Source organism: Metopolophium dirhodum, chromosome 6 (assembly GCF_019925205.1).
Source record: "Metopolophium dirhodum isolate CAU chromosome 6, ASM1992520v1, whole genome shotgun sequence".
Taxonomy (NCBI): Eukaryota; Metazoa; Arthropoda; class Insecta; order Hemiptera; family Aphididae; genus Metopolophium; species Metopolophium dirhodum.
In genome coordinates, this window is record NC_083565.1 from 32,547,977 (window position 1) to 32,565,325 (window position 17,349).

General features: G+C 33.5%; 1 protein-coding gene across 2 annotated transcripts in view; it reads right to left on the reverse strand.

The window, feature by feature from the left end:
* The window catches only part of LOC132946396 (protein CBFA2T1), a 119,497-nt gene extending 107,833 nt beyond the window's left edge, over nucleotides 1–11,664 (reverse strand). The window contains exon 1 of one of the 2 annotated variants that reach the window (XM_061016386.1): nucleotides 11,219–11,664. In XM_061016386.1, the coding sequence (XP_060872369.1) occupies nucleotides 11,219–11,317 (99 nt within the window). In that variant the 5' untranslated portion in view covers nucleotides 11,318–11,664. The remainder of the gene's footprint in view (nucleotides 1–11,218) is intronic. The other variant, XM_061016385.1, reaches the window with a different exon arrangement.
* Nucleotides 11,665–17,349: the final 5,685 nt, after the last annotated feature.

Consider the following 17,349-nt stretch of genomic DNA (forward strand, 5'->3'; position numbering starts at 1 on the left):
TAAGTCGAATAAGCAGCAAAAAAAAATTCGTTATATAGAGGAATTCGTTAAATAGAATTACGTATTTTTTTCAACTTTTTTTTTATTATTTTATTATTATGTATATTGTATGTATGTAAAAACCAACATCAAACATCATATTACAGTTTAATTTAATTTTTAACCTTAAATATAATTTAAAAGAAATATCAGTAATAGTTTTTGTTTGCTTATTATTTTTGAAAATTGTCCTTCTTTCGTAAAAAGTTTCTATATCGTCAAGTTTTAAAAAAATCACTTCTCCAAGCTTTCGATACCTCAGAAATACAATCTCGCAGAGTAATTGTTGTTTCTCTGTTCAAGAACTATGACATAAAACTATCAATTTGATGGTGACAAAAATTTACAAAAACCTGGTTTTTTATCGAATAATTATTTCGTTATATAGAAACATCATATTCGTTATTTGGAGATAAATTTACGTGTAATTAACAATGAAGGTCATAGTTCTTAAAAATATTTCGTTAAACAGAAAATTCCGTTAAATGGAAGTTCGTTATATGGAAGTTTCACTGTATTTAACATATTTAAACCACAACGAGCGCTAGTGATTCTGGGCCCTCAGCTGTTTCAGATAGTTGGTTCACCAGTCATCGTAAAGTACTATTCGTTGTAGGCCGATGTTTAACCTGTATATCTTAAATCGTGGTCTGGCCTCGCCGGCTGGGCAAGGTCGTCAAGCGTCCGAGCAAACGCGCCAGCGACACTCGTCAACCCGCGGGACAGGTCGGAGAACGTGCATAGGTGACCAGTGGCCAGCCACACTACATTTCCGCGCCGATTCGCCATCTCGCATTCTCCCCCCCCCCCCTTGTTTATTGTGTCTATCATGTCCGTCTTATTTTTTTTTGCTTTAAAATTCATTAAATTATCTAAATTGTTAAATTGTTCACATATTATTATACCATTTTTTATTCATTTTTATTATCATGAACATAATAATGAAAAATATTTTATTTATAGCCAATGTGCTAATTTTTTTGAAAATTATTGTTTATACATTTTCGTGTTATTTTTGGTTTATAATTAATAAACATATTTTGATGTGAACAAAAATATATTGTTTCTTTTTTTTTCGTTTTGTCGAGTGTATAATCAATTGTTAACAGATTTAACGACTAAAAAAAACCGTTAAAATATATATTTTTAAATAAAAAAAAAACTCGTTAGGTCGATTATACAGAGTAATACAGACCTGCAGTATAAACGCTGCACGGATATTATAATATGTTCCAAGAAATATTTAAACTACCAAACACTAAAGGCGACGAAAACTGCTGATCAAATCATAAAATAACGCATTACGCGCGGTGGATACGACATGGACAGTTATATAAACCATACAATAATAATATTATAATGTAATATCCGTATTTGTAATTAAATATTTATAATGTGGTACATAATTATTTACGCAAAATAGAACAGAGGTTCCCCCGATAATTCAATAATCAAAGGTACAAAGGCAATTCGCTTCCACGTAGTGTACCCCGGGCAACGTCCTAGACGGCTAAAGAATTACCTCCACCACTGGCTGCTGCGCTGTTCGTAGACCCTCACAGTGATCATGAGCAATACCAACATCAACACTTCTGAAGTAGCTGGTATAGGTACACTAGAGGAATTGTGGAATAAAAATCCCCAGGGAAAAAAATCACCTCACTACAATATTACTCACAACCACAATATTCTATTATCACTATATATATATATTTATTATTTTTTTGGGGGGGGGGGGAGACGGAGTGCCGAGGCGAACTAAGGCGTCGGTTGCGACGCGCACTGACGCCGGTTTGATCCCGGCCACGGGCGGCATTTTTTCTTCGGGAAAGTCAAGGTGTCCGGAGAGAGATGCCGGTATCCCCCACTCGGGCATGGCAGAAACCTACGGGTGCCCAACTTGAAATTCTGCCAAAAGCTAAAAACGTGTTTCAACCAACCGTTCCGACCGTCCCCCTCCTCCCCACAAATAAAAAAACAACAAGACAGTTGCCGAGCTTAAGTTCAATGAAAAATAAAAATTTTTTTCAATGATATAAAATAATATAATATACGCATTTGTAATTAAATATTAATAATGTGGTAATTATAGATACTAATTAACGTTTAAAAAATATTTGTTCAAACCATTTGCATGTGGTTGTGAATAATATTGTAGTCTGGGGATTATTTTTTCTGGGGATTTTTATTCTGATTGCCAAACTGCAGTTGCGGTGACTATAGTGCTTACTGCTGCAGTCTTTTCGAATACTTTTTTTTTATTTACTCGAAGTCTGCAAAGAATCATCCAAACGTTTTAGCCGTATACAGTAAACATAGTATATTATTTTCGGACTCTCTGCGATTAAGGGGCCTCGGTACCTACTACTGTTAATTTTCGCTTAAAAGACATTTAGTTTTGACAACATTTAAGTTGGTTCGCCGATTTTGATTCTGAAAAAATATTTGTAACTTCTTCCGTTTTTAATATTAATTTTAATTTTAGTTATGATTCGAAAAAGTTCATATTTTCAAGTTTTTAGTTACACTTCACAATAATATAAGATTTAGTTTTTAAAAAGTCCTTCGTACGATCTATAGACAATTTTCTGCTGAGTTCAAATTCAAAATAGGACAACGTCAACTAACTTTAATATTGTCAATACTTTAGGTCTTTTTAGCTAAAAAAGGGAGATCCCGTGAAAAAGCTCGTCTTGGCGTCGTTCGCTGTATACGCCCGAGACGTGCCTGCGGTGCATCCTTCCGGCACGCATCTTCGAGACACAATATATATATATATGTATAATGTATGTGCTGTGTTATGTACATATATCGTATATATTATTATTATTATTATCGTCATTACGAATACGGTGGTGGCGGCGGCGGCGGCAGTATCGACCAAAGGCGGCGCGGAAAAAGCTCCTCTCGGAGACCGCATTTTCTTGTGCCGATGTGTATTATTAGATAAACATTAACCAGCTGCGAGCAGCCGCCCCAACTCGGTCGTCGTGTGCTTATGTGTGTGTGTGTGTGTGTGTGTGTGTGTGTGTGTGTGTGTGCTGTTGGCGGCAGTCGGAAATCGTCAGTATGGAAAAAAGGACACATGTTTTCTATCGACCGGCGGCGACTATATACACACAGCGGATAGAGGTCTTCCGCTGCCGCCGCCGCCGCCTGCACGCTCCTCCGCAGCGGATTATTTCACGACGGCTGCGACGGTTCCGCGAGTATCGGGTCGATACTTTTCGAATCGAACACCGCAGTGATGATGATAATATTTAATGAATTCGGTAAATATAATAATATTATGATGTGCACGGCCATCCGGGCAATGAGTCGGACGCGGACCGCTATATGCAACGCGGGCACATATTTTATAATATTTATATTATAGGCGTTGTAAATGGTATTGTGGGCGGGTATGGTCGAACTGCACTTATATTTTAGTCGAACTGCACTTGGGCTCAAAAGAGGCGGTAGTCCAACAAAAATATCATGCATTTGAAGGGGTTAAACGTTTATAATACACTAATTATACAAATTATGTCCAGCACATACTTTATCATGTAAAGAGAAAGTTTTTTTTTTAAAAATATTTTTGCTTGAATTTAAGTTTTTTTTAATGCTTATTTATGTGCTTATAATGATATTTTTAAGCGCTTATTTTAACGATTTTAAGTGCTATAAGTCCCGAGCCCTGATAATGATAATAGGTACATGGCGAGGAAAAATTAACGAAGAGTACAAACACGCGCGAATGAAATCCACGTAAATTTATACCATTTTATTAATCACGCGTTCACGTGTGTGTGTGTCTATAATGAACATTCGGTAATATGCGGTGAAATTTCAATGAATCGGCATTTTCAGATTATATTTTAGCAAATTTTATTGAAAACGACAGCAGATATCCACAATCCACCACATCTCTGGGCTGAGTCACGAACCTTCAAACGAGCCAACGACTACCAAAGGTCCAGATTCATATCACGGGCATTTGAAAGATCAATCTTATAACCCAAACCCATCTATTTATAGTTGTACTCAAGTGATTAAAGAACACCAAACAGAAGTTTATTTAAAATTTCAGTCAAACGGTCGAAAAACTATGAATCGCAAATCTAAAGTCATCTCCCATACACAAACTTGGACCTATTGTATAAAGAAAAACAAATAACCAGATTGGAATACTTGAATACGGTGAGCTTCAAATTTCAAATTTAATTTTAAGATACCTACTCGTTAGTATATTAGTTTAATATATTTATTTATTTAATCATGATACTTTTTTAACTAATTTAAGACAATACTCGAAACTATAATTTTTTGATTTTTACTGATTTTTTGAACTAATTTCAATATCACTGTAAATGCTTAATTAAAAATTAATAATAACTACGATTTTAATAAAATACACTTTTTTTATAAAATTGATTTGCGGTTATGGGTTATTATTTTTGCGCTTTTGGGTAATATTTTGGTCTTATGGGCTACAGCCGGTAATATGTACCTACCTGGTCACGTATATAACATTGTATGTGTATCGACTCCTCCAGCCTTCCGAGGTTTAATCTCGGCCGGAGAAATCCTTCTTCGCCCCCTTACGGTTGGCCGAAAAACACGTGGTTCGGATGGAAAGAAAGACGAAAAATATTAACCGCATTTAACTCTTATAGTACAGCGTAATAAACATCATACGATAGCTATAGATTTCCTGATACTATGTGATTCCTCAGTATTTCCAAATGTACATATCAACTACATAAAAGACTATGTAACTTACCGGTGTCCACATCAACAACACCCGAAAGAACTTTTTCGTGTCTTAAAAGACTGAAAACATACTTAAGGAATACGATGGCTGAAGTAAGAATAAATATTTATTTTTCGTCTTTAAGGTTAGTATAAAACTATATTTATGTATTTACTTTTCAGACTCGACTAAATGGATTAACATTATTATCAATTCACCGAGAAGTTCCTATTACGCCCGAAGTAATTATTGATATTATGTCACACACATCTAGAAAAATAGACATATTATATTGTAAATTAACCATTAACACATTGTACCACCCCCCCCCCCCCCCTCCAATGAAAATTCCCGTCTACGCCACTGTAAGTACACAACGTGAAAATTACACGCGAGCACGAGACAGAAGAGAAATCATTAATATTCATCGTTCGCGGAAACGATAACAATAACTATATGCTTGTAATAACATATTATAACACGTATTACTATAGGACACAGGGTTTTATCAATATGTATAATATTATTATACTATTATAATAGCTGTCCCGCCTGGCGTTGCTCATGCCAAAATTATTATTATTAGTAGTAGTCCAGACACGTCAAACTCGGAAGTATTAACTGGGCCAAATATTATATTGAATCGTTTACTAGCCGGCGCACATACAAATTTATCGTTGAAAAACAATTCATACAAATTTTTAATTTTATTCGTTACCTACAAAATACGTTACGATATTATACAATACTTATTCAAAATTATACAGCTTATCAGAAGATAAGACAGAAAAGTACCTCTCACTGACATAGTATTGTTGGGAAATTATATAATTTTTTTTTTCAATTAATTGTTTATTAATATTTCATGGGCCATAAAAAAACGAGCCGAAGGACGCGTGTTTGACATACCTGCAGTAGACAGTAACTGAAGAGGCAAATCATTTTTATCTTTTCGTTAGCTGAGAAAAAAATTCGTGTGTGAACTATTCTTTTGCTGCCTATAGGGGTTGAAATTTACCTATGGGGTTTGAACCTATGGCTGAGTATGAAACTGAGCAATAAAACTGTCTCCGCGATATTATACTCTATCATTTAAAAAAAAATCCCATGACTATCAGATGAGCGGTTTTCGAGATCGTTGGCATCAAAGATTCTCGTTTTCACATTTATATATTACTATCTGATTTACTCGGCGTTGCTCGGGGTTTATTCCCTACATTAATGATACGATTTTCCAGAGGCAATATAAGAGTCGCGTCCTTGCCTTCAGTATGAGCGTTGTTTTCCTTCCTATTTTAACCCGGGCTTAGGACTGGCCGCAAAACAAATGATATTGCGATAGGAACTTTCTCCGTGATATAATCTTTCATTAAAAAAAAATCAAGACAATCGGCCGAGTAGTTTCCGAGAACATTAGCATCAAAGGTTTCGATTTTCAGTTTTATATATTAGGATATTATTATCATAATAAAAATATATTAATGGGGACGGAGTGGCCGAGCGGACTAAGGCGCCGGTTGCGACGCGCACCGTCGCCGGTTCGAAACCCGGCCACGGGCGGCACTTCTCTTCGGGCAGTCACTGTGTCTGGAGAGAGAGGCCGCCATCCCCCATCCAAGCACGGCAGATACCTACGGGTGCCCACTAGAAAATTCTGCCAAACTAACAAACACACGTGTTTAAACCTACAATACCTTCCCCCACAGTAAAAAACCACCCAATGGCCTAAGTTTCAGCGGGTTAATCAATGAAAAGAAATATACTAATATGATGTGGCCAAAATGTTGAAAAAAATACGTTTCATACAAAATATTTTTTATGTGGTTTCTAGTCGTTAAAAAACAATATTCTTAAAAAGCACCTAAATAGTTTATTTATTATATTTATGTTTTTACTTTTTTGAACAATACATGTTTTAATTTCACATTCCAAAGCAGAATATTTTTCTGAGTATTTCAATATACATATAAAAATCAAATTTAGGACTAGTAGTTTATGAGTTATAAATATTTAATTTAGGTGAGCGGTACGCGGTTACCCCGCAAAATGATGGTCCTCCGCTCATCTATACATAAAATACTTAGGTATAACTCATGGAGTACTCAGTACTCGTCCTAATTTTGATTCAAATATTGTATCAAAATAGTCGGAAAAAAATATCTGCTTTCAAAGATAAAATTAAACCGTATATGTTTTAATTAAAAAAAGTAAAAAACCTAAAAAATGGTAAGGATAAATATCATGTAAAAAAAAATATTTTCAAAATATTAATACTTTTTGAATGATATGAGTGCCCTGCGTTGAATTAATCACTGGTGGTATATTTTATCGATGAAAATTATAGGGCCGAGTTCACAACAAAAAAACGTAATCACAGCCACAATATTTAAATTTGTCTGTAAGACCTCACCACCGACAGCTAAGCTGCGTTTTAACGTGTACCTCCTACACATTGTTTTTATTCTTTACAAAAACAAACAACTACAGTATAATAATATTATAATGCGATTATCTACAAAATACAACAAACCATTAATTCCTTATCGTAAGGTTACATCCGAGTTTAAACAGACGGAGACATCACGGAGATATCAATATTACTACGCAATATTGTCATTTTTCGCTGGTAATAATATTTTCTACTCTATGATAATGTATACATTTTTTTTTACACAATACAACATGCGAATAGAGTTAGGTTTTACGAATTATTATGTAAACACACGAGTGTACAACAGTCAACGTTATAGACCAGGGGTGGCCACAACGAGGCTCGTGAGTCAGTTTTGTGCGCTTCTAAGTTATTTCTATAAATAAATAAATGTTCCTTCATTTGTTACAAAATGAAAAAAAGTGTCTTCATTTTATAAACATCTCTCATTGTAATTGTAATGCAAATTGTAATTGATGGAAAAAAATATATATAATTATATTATTACGAAACTTGATGGTAAGGATATATTATTATCTGTGTTTGCATGTTTTTTACGATGTTTCAATTTTTAATTGAGTTATGAGCATTTTTAATTTACGCTATAATATCATATATACGCACAACTTGCTAAAAAAATTGACTATCGTAAAAACCCCACATACAAACACGGATTATGTTTCTTACCATTAAAATTTCATAATTTGTCGATTTACTCTGATTTTTAAACAAACAAAGCTAAACGTGACTAGCTGACCGTAAATTTGCTATGTTACACAATATTGTAAGACGGAGAAAACAAATTCCCGGGTAGCGTTATTATGACCATAGTTTATGATTATCAAAATGTTGTGTAACTTAAACTTTAAAGTTTAAATTTAATTGTGTACAAACATATAGATAAAGGTATAGGACTGCGCCGGATCAAGTTAAACTACCTACAAAACAGTGGCGTAGACAGGAATTTTCGTTGGATATAATATATTCGTAATTATTTCTAAGATAAATCGCAGGGTAGTGCCCCCCCCCCCCCTAGCACTAATATTATGTATATAAAAAAATGAGCGAGTGGTTACCGATCAGCTGTACAGTATAGGTGTCTAGGTGGGTCGTTGTAAGGGATGTGTTAAATTTGAATTCAATGACACAAAATCATTGTATATGTACGGAAAACGATTCTGAACGAAGGCGGTCTATTAGTCTATAATATTAGATACTAAGTTTATTTTGTGATATAATTATTGCGATTAAAGTAATTCATTTTACTTTTAGGTATAGGAATTAGTACTAGTGTACTACAGTAGGTTGAATTCATTTTGGCCGAAAAAATTGCGTTTGAAAATTTCGTTATGAGTATAAAATTTAATAATATACCTACCTACTTTAAAAGCTTAAAGTTTCCATGGTTCATTATTAATATATTTTTAAATTAAAACAAGATAACTAAAATAGTTCTTCTTTGTTTAAATATAAAATTTCGTCCTAATTTAAACTCAAAATTTCTGTAAAAAAAACGGTGCTTGTATATTTTAGTATTATATTACGTGTATTAGGTATAATACACGATGTATTAAAAATAGTTAAGCATATAAACGTAAAAAGTTAATAAGAAATCAATTAATGATTTTTTTATATGTTTGGGAAGAAAAATTCTAAAATCAAATATTTAAAACAATAACTCATGCACGATGTACCTATAATTTCAAAAAGAAATATTTTTTTAGTTTGACCTATAATTGCTAACACCGATGGATGATTAATCGAGAAATAATATTTTCGCGTTGTTCAAATACACAAACTCGTTGAACAAACAAACAAAGAAACCTAATACAAATATTAAATCAATTTTACATTAATTCGCCAGTTACACTATCGTGGTGCCAAAAACATACATTACAATAATTAATATAATATGATGCACATTACACACTACACCGAATAAAGGAAATAATAATATTAATGATTTACGATATATTATATCATTAAATGATAAATTAATAAAAAAAAATTTTATTTGCTCGTCATCGAAGTCTATGACTCGACACGCTACATATAAACAGGCCCTACAACAATAACCGATTTCACAGTACCTACGAGCATTGACTGAAGTGTCTGTTGGGTATAGGGATGGTATTATATTATCGGAACGCCGGTATCGGGTATCTTAAAATACCGGTATTATACCGGTATCTGGTATTCTCGAATACCGGTATACCATGTTGTGGCGTAACGCACAAACCTGGGCACCACCGAAAGATAAAAAATTGACCAGTAAAATTTGTCTTGGGTAAAACATAAACTCTGTGATATATAAGACACTGCTCATTTCATTATTTTAAAAAACGGTTTAAAGAATTTGCTTTTCATTGAAATGCTGTTATATTACGTCTGATTAAAAAAAAAAAATTATATTTTTCATTACAGTACACTATAAATTCGCCTCCCACTTTGACGATGGTTCTTAGTTATGTCATCGATACTATGGTCCGTTAATTATCGCAGTCATAATACAGAAAATATAGTTACATGGTAACTATATACATTACCAAAAATACCTTACCAATGGTATATATTTTGTGAAGGAACTCATGACAAAAATAACCGTTTTTAGCATTGTTTTTAGACCACGGCATAAATGTTATTTACATATTTAATATTTGATTATGTTCAGATTTAGACAAATATTAAGAAAACTGAAATACTGTTCTAGACAGTGTTGGACAAAAAAAATATGTGATTGGCAGATAATTTAAGTTTAAATACCTGTTTTATAGTTTAAAATTAATAAATTTCAATAAATAAAAAATAATGAGTTTTTAAAACGTTAAATAAATAAAAAAAACTAATTAATGAAATTTAATCATACTCCGCGAGTGTAAATTAATTTTATTTATCTTTATTTTTTCTGTATACATATACCTAACAAAATATATTTTTACTTATTATTATTATTATATTTTATCAACCCATATGAGAAAAATGTAATGACATAAAATATTTGAATCTTATAAACTATAAATAATATAATCTTTATAAACTTAATCATCGGTTGATCGTAGAAATTTTTCATCAAAATTACAGTATCTTTGTAAAATCATTGAAAACCGTATCACCTGCAGTATAAGTGGTATTACCGTTGATAACCCAGTAAGGTGGTAATAAACAAATACCGCGGGATACCGGTATCGACGGACTAGACCTAACATTTCAAAGTAACGGAGAGTATCAATGATAAATCATTAAATATAGAAAACGAATAATATATTACCTCACAGTAAAAAAGTCAAGACTTGACTAAAATTTAGAGTTTTTGTTCTTGATATTTTCAACCCTACTCGGTTAGGTTAGACTTAAAGTTAGACGCTCATTATTTAAGGAAACACTAATTTTTTTTAAAATATTCCATTAACATAATTCGAAATCACTACAGTACAAAATTTTTTACTGTTTTTTATAATTTTTTTTTTTTAGTTTTTACTCTTTTGAATGACAATATTATACATTTTTAATTTCATATTTCGAAGCAGAATATGAATCGTAGTACCTACCTATTTCGATCTATAAAAATCAAATTTTGGATAAGTAGTTTATGATAATTATAAGTATATATTTTAAAGTTTAGATAAGCGGAGTAAAGTGGATCGAAATTTGGCGGGGTAACTCTGTACAATTCCACTCCACTCATAAAAATGAAATACTTATGGTTGTGAATCTTCAAAAATTCGATTTTTAAATGAACCTACTTCAAACAAAATATATTCATAGAAAAAAGTTGTTTTTTAATGACTTAAAATTATTTTTCAAAAACTAGGTTTTTAGATTTATGTTATAAATGGATCATCCGGTATATCTGCGTATACTCGGCTCCAGGCCGTGGAAGATAAAAACTATACTGCAGCATGACGTGCAATCATCACAATGACTAACTGGCCCTACTTCCGACACTACGAGGGACACGGAAACAAACGATGACAAAAAAAAAAAAAAATATTTTTTTTTTAAATAGGTCTCACCTGCCGGCACGCGTCGCTGAAATGTTTGTCCATCGCGAAGGAATCGAACCTTTGAAAACCGCTGGCCCTCATGGTGGACTCGCCGTAGCCGCGATACATTAATATTATTAACGATAAATACGCGATTGTATATTCATATGCGATATAATATGGAAATATCGATGATACGTATAATGCGCAGCTGCAGTGTCGCGGTGTGACGAAAATTTGATATTTTACGACGACGACGACGACGACGACGACGGTCGGCGGGCGGACTGCAACTGCACTTGTCGTCGCAAACAAAACCGATGACTATACAATGCTGTTGCCTAGGTGGGCGCTCACTTACTTTTGGCGTGCGTAAAAAGACCGAGTTTGATCAATTGGCGCTTTTGTACAGGTAACAGCGGTATATACCGCGCGGCAGCACGTGCTGCGATCGTTTCTTCCGCCTCCCCCCTCCTCCCCCCCGCACCGCCGCGGCACGACCGCCGTCCGACACTTGTTACAATAACATCGCGCGCGGCGCGGACACCTGTTCAAACGCCTTGCGCGTTAAATTAATATCAAACATTGCGTGTGGCAACGCGCGCGCTGCGGTATCCGGCGAAACCCACCCACCCACACAACCCGACAACCGCCCACTCATCCACCAGAACAAAATATTGCACCCACGTGCGATAGTAATAATAATAATAATAATAAGTACGGTTAATATAATATAGATGACTTACGGGGGACGACGACGACGACGACGACGACGAGACGTATATGATAATAACGTGTGTGCTGCGGTGGTCGTCGCGGTGGTTTTCTCTCGCGGCGGAGCTGGTAGCGGCGCGGCGGCGGATAAAGCAGTGCTCGTGACTACCGGCGTGCACGGTGTCGGGGCGCGCAATGCCGCCGCGGCTGCTGTCCGTCCGCGGCGGCGGCGGCGACCCGCGGGACGCTGTCGCGCGCACCGCATATATGCGTACGATAAGTTTTGCCACGCGCCGACGCGGACGGGACGTGTACACCACGCGTATATTATTTTATATTAACAGCGGCGAAATAATTTTCCACCCACCCTACGGCGGTCTGCACCCTCTCTCGCTCACACTCGACCCCTCTCTCACGCCAACCCTCTCACCCTCTCTCTCTCTCTCTCTCTCGAAAACGGCAGCCGGTCCAGACGTAGACACGTTGTAGTGTATATATATATATATTATATCAGTATATACCTCTGCCATTGACATTGTTAATTAAAACCGCGGGATTTTATCAAAACTACCACCACCACCACCACCACCACCACCACCACCACCACCACTACCAGCATCACTATACTACCACTACCACTACTGCGGTATACGCGAATGTGTGTGTGTGTGTACATAACCCAACCGCTGCAGCCTGCCGAGCAACTGATATACGCATATTGTGTACGACGTACGCGATGAGAGAAGTATATAGCTGGGAAAGCGCTTATCACAGACGTCACATGCACGATCAAGCCCGCTCTACCCGCCGCCGGCCACCGAACGTCGTCGTCCGTATATAATATTATTATTATTATTATTGTTGTGTACAGTGCGCGTGTTATATTATTATTAATTATTATTATTATTGTGTGACTGGTGGCCTGCTGCAGACCGGATATAATAATATATTATTATGATTTGTTGAAGACGACAATATTATTTTACCAGATTATAGGTCGGATCTATCCACCAACAAATCCCATACATAGCTATATTTGAGCTGCTGTATGACATAAGCGCCAGAGGTACAAAAATGACCTATCATTTGCGCCAAAATGTGTATGACATAAGCGCCAAAGGTGCAAAATTGACATATAATTTGCGCCAAAATGAATAAATTATAAATTATAAGTAGTTATTTAAAAACCGCTATAATATACATATAAATATAATTTTATAAAAAAAATGTCAATAATATAGTATATTATGTATAATATGTGAGTAATATAAATGAGTGATTAATATAAATTAATACATATATCGCCGGTATATAACATTCGTTAACAACAAATTGTTCCGATAAGATATAGAATATAGATGCGTTATTTATTATTTGCAAATTAAATTTTATCGTGCTTATTATATTTTATTGGTCAAAATAATTATCGAGCCGAGTTTACAACCGACCTTTTGTATTAATTTACATTTCCGGGCTGAGTTTACAATCGATCTATTTTACTAACTAAAATTTCCGGGCCAAGTTTACAACAAACAAGGTAACTGCGGGCCCATTTTATATTCGCCCATATTATTTTACTTGACGATGCGACGTCTCGGATTTAGGTCGGACCTATCCACCAATAAAACTCATATAGCTATATTTGAGCGGGGATAGTAGAATCGCACTTTTTACCTAAATTAAATAGTCGGAAGATTGCACTTGGGTTAAAAAAAAAAGGTAATGGTCGAACGGCACTCAGACAATCTGGTCAAACTTGCACAAATAGGATTTTCAACAAAAATGTTCAAACTTAATTTAAACATTTTGAAAACACCAACTTCCCTTTCCACTTAAAATATAATCATTGGCATACTAATTACAATTCGACCTTTCCCATTTGAACGCGCAAAAGCGAAAATACTGACATGCAGCGGCGTGCCGAAGATTTTAAAATTGGATGGGAGGGGGGATGGTTATAAAGAACGCCCGGATTAACTGCACTATGTAGGCACTATGACACTAATCGGTGTATTCGAATCGAGTCCCCCAAAAAACAAGATTTTGAAATTGACTGAGTTGAGTACCAACTTTTATTATTATTTGTCTAAATTGAGTGCCGACTTTTACAATGATATATAAGTACCTACTTGTTGAACTATCAAGACGATATTAAATTATTAAATAGAAAAATATTGAACATTGAATTAAAACGAACAGCAAAAGACAATATTTGTGAAAGACCGTCTTAACTTACACATATTGAGCTACCTACGAATGATATCGATACTTTGACGACTATCTACTGATTTAAATTTAATTAGAAAAAATATTCATTTTACCAGGTTTCCGTTAATCGTTTTTATCAATTATTTGTTATTCGTTATTTTATTGGAACAGTTATAGTGAACACCTACAAAAGGTGGATTCAATTATTGTTATAATCGTCACTTTTTTTTGTCGTAGGACTTAATTAGTAGGTTTTATTTTTTTATACTGTTATAATATTTTACTTTTACTTGTATAATAGTTGAGTACTAGAAGCTATATAAATAAAAAAAGAATATTTTACTTGTCTACTGCATTTTTCCGAAAGTAAACCAATCCGTTTCAACTATATTATTCTGATATGTTTAATGTTTTAATATGTCCTTATGTATGTAGTATGTACCCCTAAATACTAAAAAAAAATTGAATGCATTGTTAATTATCAAGGGCGTAGCTAAAAATTTCATCCAGAGGGGAAGCGATTGTATTTTTAAATTTTTATCCCTATTTAAAATGTTGTTAAACATTAATATATTATATGTTAGCTAAGAACGGGGGGCGGAGGGAGGGGGGAATTTTCCCTTGGCCTTGGTTGTTAATGTATTTGTGACTGCCAAGTACCGCAATACTCAGAGCCGGATTCAAGCGAGGGCCACCCAGGTTTGATCTGTTAAAAAACAAAAATTGTAACTAATATAAAAATAAATGTGATCAATAACCTGCAGTGGAAATACGACAGTGTTATACAATAAATTCTATTCTTTTAACGCAATTTAATAAATTTTCAATGGAGATGTATTGCGCTCCGAGAACTGTTCACTTAAAGAAAATTATAGAACTTTGTCTCTTCAACAGGGCTGCAACAATGAATCGAGCTACCAAAATGTTTTCTTAATATACATAGAAAAAGTTTATGTATTGTAAATGATTAGGTACATACATTTAAATTCACAGACGGCCATAATAGTATTATTAAAATGTATTGGTAATTTCTGGTTTAGACCTATATGGCATCTTAACGTTGTATAAATATTAAGTTAAATATAAACATAATATAGGTAATATATAAAGCAAATTGAGCTTTAAATGTATTAACATAAATTGGGAAATAAGGTCTACGTGACCATTACAAATTGCTATATAACGCGTATATCTCCTACCAACCTAATATTATGGGCATGGATCTAAAACAAAATTTGTATTTTAGGGTCAGTATACCAATTGCGCTGCTTAAATTTTAGGTCAGTATACCAAATATTAACGGGAAAGTTGTTGCTAATTCTTTAAAAAGAAAATCAATAGATCAATTAACAACTCGACCGCTGAAATTAATTTGAAACGAGTGCAATCAACTTAACGTTGAACGATGTGAATTTCATAAGACGAAGTATTTATGGAATAAGGGAATATGGAGTATTTAAAGTATACTAGGTGTAATGTAGAATAATATTACAATAGTCATTTATTAAATTGTAATTATATATGTATGTGTATTATTAGGTATAGATTTATAATGTACTAATCGTATTATGAATATTGACGTTCATTCTATAATATTTTTTAAGTAATTATGTAATTTTTTTATTGACTAAAAAAATCTATTTATTAATATACATTTTTATAAAAGTATAGTTAGTAGATGCTGTAATATAAATTATAATATTACATATATACCCTGAAAATAACTGAGGGCAATTTGTCAATCGATTCAGAAAATACCGAGCGTTGCAATTATTGGTATATTAAAAGGTCATTTTAAGTGCAATTGGTAACCTCCCAATATTTTACATACGTATAGGTAAACTATATTAATAATATGTTGTAACCACTATAGGGATGATACCTTTTCATGAAAACTCGACCATTTAATGCAAAGGAAAATGTTTTTCTATATACTTCGTGAAAAATGAAAAAAAATCATCAAGTAGACCACTTATCTTTGAATTAACGCTCAAATTTAACTTGGTGATTTTTTTTCACTGTCATCCCGTCCTCGTATTACGACTGTTTGTTATTTTTCATTTTATTCTTGGAATTTTTTTTCTACAAGAGCAGCTTTGAAACACTATATTATGATGTTGATTTTTATACACAAACTAGTAATTAAAGCATTTTATTACCATGTAAATATTTTCATAAAATTAACTTTAAATGTGCTAAGTATTGTACCTATATGGCAAAAAAATTATTATTATTATATTATAATTTATACTATCACGCCCTTACATTAAATTTTATTGGACACTTAATATAATGATATGTATTATTTATATGGTTGAATATACATTTTGTAATAGAGGCCATTTGAATAATTTTCCTTCTAGGCCTCTTAGATCTCAGGCCGACACTGTAATACATAATATTTATGTTAAAATATAACATATTATATAATATTATATTAAACACTATAATATTTGGTTATAATAACTTTTTGTCGTTTTTACGATAGTTGTCTTACACGATTTTTATCGTGTATTGGATGGACAGATCGTTAAAACAAATTATACAACGTCAAATTTAAGCGTTAATTTCACAAAAACGTTTCCACTTGATGAGTTTTTTTTTCAAAGTGTAAATAAACGTTGAGTATCTATTTCATAAAAGGGCTAACTTTTTGAGAAAAGGTCGACTTCACTGAGTGGCTACTGGCTACGACACGCGTCATATAAACATATAATAAATAATAAGCTGATTGTATATAATATTTCCGTTATTATTTATTACGACAGGATAATATACAAAAATTATGATTATTACAATACCTATGATATTGTATATGAAGGTTTTTCGTAATAACTAATATAAGTATATTATAATAATGATAATATCACCACTCGACATGTTTTGACGCGCGATTGCCTAATTCGGTAAATATACGTACAGATGTGCGTGTGGGTGATGAGTCACAATCAATTTATTTAATGTAGCGATTGCAGTTGTGATGGTATCGGCATTTTTAATGTAAGTATATCAGCGGAGTTTTGCGTATACAATGTGCAACAGAATAAAGACCTGACAAATGAAAAACGTTTGTCATAAACTACTTATAATAAATATTTAAAATTGTTTTTGGAAAAATTCAAATGAGCCAATTTGTAAATCTAATTTTTAACAAATGTTTAATGGTAAAAAAACGTTTATTTAAGTCAAGTAGTTTATTTTTTACAGTTATTAAAATATCTATAGTTTTTGGAGTCAAT